At 27.5% G+C, this 4,469-nt stretch overlaps 1 protein-coding gene across 1 annotated transcript; it reads right to left on the bottom strand.

Moving 5' to 3' along the window:
• Nucleotides 1–1,439: 1,439 nt before the first annotated feature.
• Nucleotides 1,440–1,760, bottom strand: LOC120260185 (protein RALF-like 22). The gene has a single exon (XM_039267626.1). The coding sequence runs from the start codon at nt 1,758–1,760 to the stop codon at nt 1,440–1,442; it is 321 nt and encodes a 106-aa protein (XP_039123560.1).
• Nucleotides 1,761–4,469: the final 2,709 nt, after the last annotated feature.

The following is a 4,469-nucleotide window of genomic DNA, read 5'->3' as shown; positions in this document are numbered from 1 at the left end:
GAGTAGAGTTGAGTGGCGGTAGCTTAGTGGGGATCGTTAGGCAATAGTCAAATATTAGCATGTAATAAGTACCGTTCATTGTGGGCCTATTTTATTTGAATAAATTTGTATTGGTTTTTTGCAATCCACTGAATTTGAATCTTTGTTCTGTTTTAGATCAGGTTTTGAGACTTTGTATGCCTACTTGGTTTCGGCTTTGTAGGTGTACGGCCGTTTGTCAGCGTCTCGGGTCCATAGAGCTAACAACATAATCCATCAAATTCTACAGAATTGATATGCATACAGAAACAAGAGTCGTGAGTGAGTACCGTTTCTCTGTAAGTAATTGACTAATCAGCTGGAAATATTCACAGAAGTCGCTTCAAAGTGTAACACTTAAACCAAAGACCATATACCATTCTATCACTCTATTTCAAACAATGTGGGCGGCTTGTGGTCCATTTATTCATGCCATGTTTTTGTCATACATATATATATATATATATATCAACAAGGTTAATAATTAATTACATATGACAATTATTCAATATGGTTAAAAATAATTTATTTAAATCATATGTAAAATATTTAGTCAATGAAACTATTATTAATCTTAATTTTTCCACTTTCTTTTTCCCTTTATTTTTATCAATCAAAAAATACTGAGAAAAGTAATCGCATTATCTGTTCCTTTTTTTTTTTCTTAAATTTTGAATTTAATTCTCGTTCTTTTAAGTCAAGCAAATCTTTCTGACTAATTTTCACAATTTTTTCTTTATGCATATGTACATTTTATAGATCTAATCAATACAAAGCCAAAAGGATTCTTCATTATTTTTAATATATATGGAAGAGAAAAAGCAAATATTTATTAAATCAAAACAAAAAAAAAAAATTGGTAAAATTCAGCTTTGTCTCTCTTTTTTGAAAGGATTTGAAAAATTTTATGTTACCTAAACCTTTCATTCAAATTTCATGATAAACAGCATTTCTTGCAAATGTTGCATGATAACCTACATTGCAATGAATAAAAATGCATGGGCAAAAGCATTGGTTGATAATATTCACATCATTTGCAATTATATACAATTTATTGTTCCAAAATTCAAAAATAACTAAATAAAATTCAAAGAGTATTTTATTTTAAACAAGGAAAAAACGTTCTTTTAATTAATTGAGTGAAATTTAAAATGAGTTGTTAATATTACAAAATAAATATAAAAATAAAAAGCCAAAATGTTCATATGTCCATATATATATATATATATATATAGAGAGAGAGAGAGAGAGAGAGAGAGAGAGAGAGAGAGAGAGAGAGAGAGAGAGAGAGAGCCAAATATTAATATTGAATAAATAATCAAAAGAAAGGGCACATGAAATTAATATATAGATGCATGGTCCACCTTTATTTATTCCTACTTCTTCTTCTGATGATCTTCATCTTCATCATGTTTTTGTAATTAAGGAGAAGCATCCCTTGCACATCTAGTGATAATCTCACAGCCTCTAGAGTAAGTGTTTGCAGGATTAGATCCACCACCATGGCAGTTGTAATATGGAGCTCCTGGTGTTGAGCATGGCACTGCTTCATTCTTAAGAGCTCCATAACTAATATACCTCTTCTCCTCAATCCCATATAACATCCTTTTGTTAATCTCTGAATCCATCTCCATTGCTTCAAGCTCACCAATCTTAACCATCATCTTGCTACTACATGATACTCCCATGCAAACAACAACAAAAACAACTAATGTCACAAACATCATCATCTGCATTCCCATTTCTCTCTCTCTTTCTCTATCTCTATAAAAAGGAAAAATAATAAGAAGAAGATGAATGTATGTGTGTTAAATGGACTTGATTAAGAAGGCATGGGAAAAGGAGAACTAAACACTACAAGAGTTGAGACTTTTAGTGACAACTTTTTTGTGTCTCTATGTTATTTTGACACAAATAACATGTTTTTTGTGTTAAAAAAAGTTAAGTGACACTATTATTTATATTAATTGTGATAACTTATGTTTTTGTTACTATTACACTAATAATTGTGGCAATTTAGTATGTGCCACAATTAAGTCGTCACAATCAATGTATTAATAGTGTCAAAAATTCTTTTGTGTCCATTGTTTGTCACTAAATGTATATAAGATTTGATATTGAAAATTTTTAAATGACAATGACTTGTAATTGTGACCAAATATATTGTCATCACTACAAAAGTCAAGTTTTTAGTGACAATTTTTTTGTCTCCCTATTATTTTGCCACAAATATTAGGTTTTTTGTATTAAAAAAAAGTTAAGTGACACTATTATTTTTATTAGTTGTGTTGACTTATTTTTTGTAACTATTACACTAATAATTGTGATAATTTAGTACGTGTCACAATTAAGTCGTCACAGTTAACATATTAATAGTGTCAAGAATTCTTTTGTGCCCACTGGTTGTCACTAAATGCATATGAGATTTGATATTGAAAATTTTTAGATGAGAATGATTTGTAATTGTGGCCAAACATATTGTTGTCACTACAAAAGTCAACAATTTAGTGGTAATTTTTTTGTGTCTCTATATTATTTTGTCACAAATATTAGGTTTTTTGTGTTTAACAAAGTTAAATAACACTATTATTTAAATTAATTGCGATAACTTATATTTTCATCACTATTACACTAATTATTGTGACATTTTTAGTAAGTGTCACTATTAAATCATCACTATTAAGTATTAATTGTGTCAAAAATTCTTTTTCTCCCCACTCGTTTGTTACTAAAATTTTTTGATGAGCTTGATGTGTAATTGTGACCAAATATATCGCCGTTACCACACGAGTCAATATTTTGTTGAAATTAATTGTGATAACTTAAGTTTTGGTCACTATGACACCAATAATTGTGACAATTTAGTATGTGTTACAATTAAATCATCACTATTAACTATTAATAGTGTCAAAATTTCTTTTGTATCCCTTGTTTCTCGCTAAATTCAAATGAGAATGTTAAACATTTTCTTGATGGGAATGACATGCAATTATGAGCAAAAAATATTGTTGTCAGCATAATATAGTCAAGACTTTTATTAACAACTTTTTTATGTCTCTGTTATAATTTATGTTTTCATCACTATTACACTAGTCATTGTGACAATTAGTATATGTCACAATTGAATCATCCTCGCTTGTGTCCCCCATCCCTTGCCCCCTACGTTGTCCACCCCTATCCAACACCTTCCCCTCCTCCTCCCCCATGTTCCTCCCGTCTTGTATGGGAGGTGAGAGGTTTAGTTGGCATGGAAGATTTATCCAGATTTGAACAATTAATTGATTAAATTAATTTATTAAAAATATAAAAATAAAAGTTATATAATTTTGATGATGATAGTATTAAATTTTTGGATAGCCAATGAATATAAATGAAGTGTGGGTGTTACATGTTAAATCCTAAAATTGGATGTATTTTCATATATTACAAATTAATATATATTTTTTTTAAAAAATTAATATGAAAATTTTATTTTATAAAACATTATAGAAAAATCTTGTTTTAAAAAAAATTAGGAGCTGATGATGTATAGGACTCCGGATAACACTCAATAAAGCTGGTTAAATCATTGCCTTTAGAGTTCCTAGAACACCAAATTTAGTTAGTTCATGAAATGAAGTGTGAAAATTTTGTAGCTTTGTTGAATAAATGTGGTTATTTTTAAATTGTAATATGTATCAGATATTTGGTTAGCTGAGAATCTTGAAGTGATTTCTAGACCAAACTACAAAACTTGAACCCCTTGCCAAAAGCCAGCATCCAAACCCGGTCCCTTTCTTGACCCAGTTCTTAGCCTCAAAATGGGGAATTATTGGATTTTTCTTGGGAAGAAATATAATTCTATTTTTATTCATGCTAAAAATCTAATTATTTGATTTGTTATAATAAAATTTGGTTCAATTAATAATTATTTGGTTTTTATATTTTTGGAAAGAATTCAAAATTTTAATTTTATCCACAATAGACGGTTGAAATTTTATTTGGATGTAATTATTTGTGTTTTTTTATATTTTTTTAAAAATAACTATAATTTTTATTAAAAAAATCATCATTCATCACAAAATCAATAAACTATTCAGAGATTTTGATTTTTATTGTAGCTAAAAAATCTAACAGAATTTAAGAATCACTAAAGATATTTGATAGATTTTTTATTAATGGATAATTAATCATAACAAGATATTTTTGTTCTTCCTAAAAATCTAATTATTTGATTTGTTATAATAAAATTCGGTTTAATTAATAATTATTAGGTTTTTTAAATTTTGGAAAGAATTCAAATTTTTAATTTTATTCACACTAAATATGTTAAACAGTTCAGATTTTATTTGGATGTAATTATTTGTTTTTTTATTTTTTAAAATAACTATAATTTTATTTTAAAAAAATCATCATTAATCGAAAATACAAAAAAATATCAATAAACTGTTCAGAATTTTTTTAATTTTTTT

The sequence above is a fragment of the Dioscorea cayenensis genome, chromosome 5, assembly GCF_009730915.1.
Source record: "Dioscorea cayenensis subsp. rotundata cultivar TDr96_F1 chromosome 5, TDr96_F1_v2_PseudoChromosome.rev07_lg8_w22 25.fasta, whole genome shotgun sequence".
NCBI lineage: Eukaryota > Viridiplantae > Streptophyta > Magnoliopsida > Dioscoreales > Dioscoreaceae > Dioscorea > Dioscorea cayenensis.
Note: the sequence above shows the minus strand (reverse complement) of the source record. Positions and strands in the feature narration are given on the sequence as shown.

Excerpts from the sequence above, each read along its gene's own strand:
- LOC120260185 (XM_039267626.1), bottom strand. The coding sequence starts at position 1,760 with ATGGGAATGCAGATGATGATGTTTGTGACATTAGTTGTTTTTGTTGTT.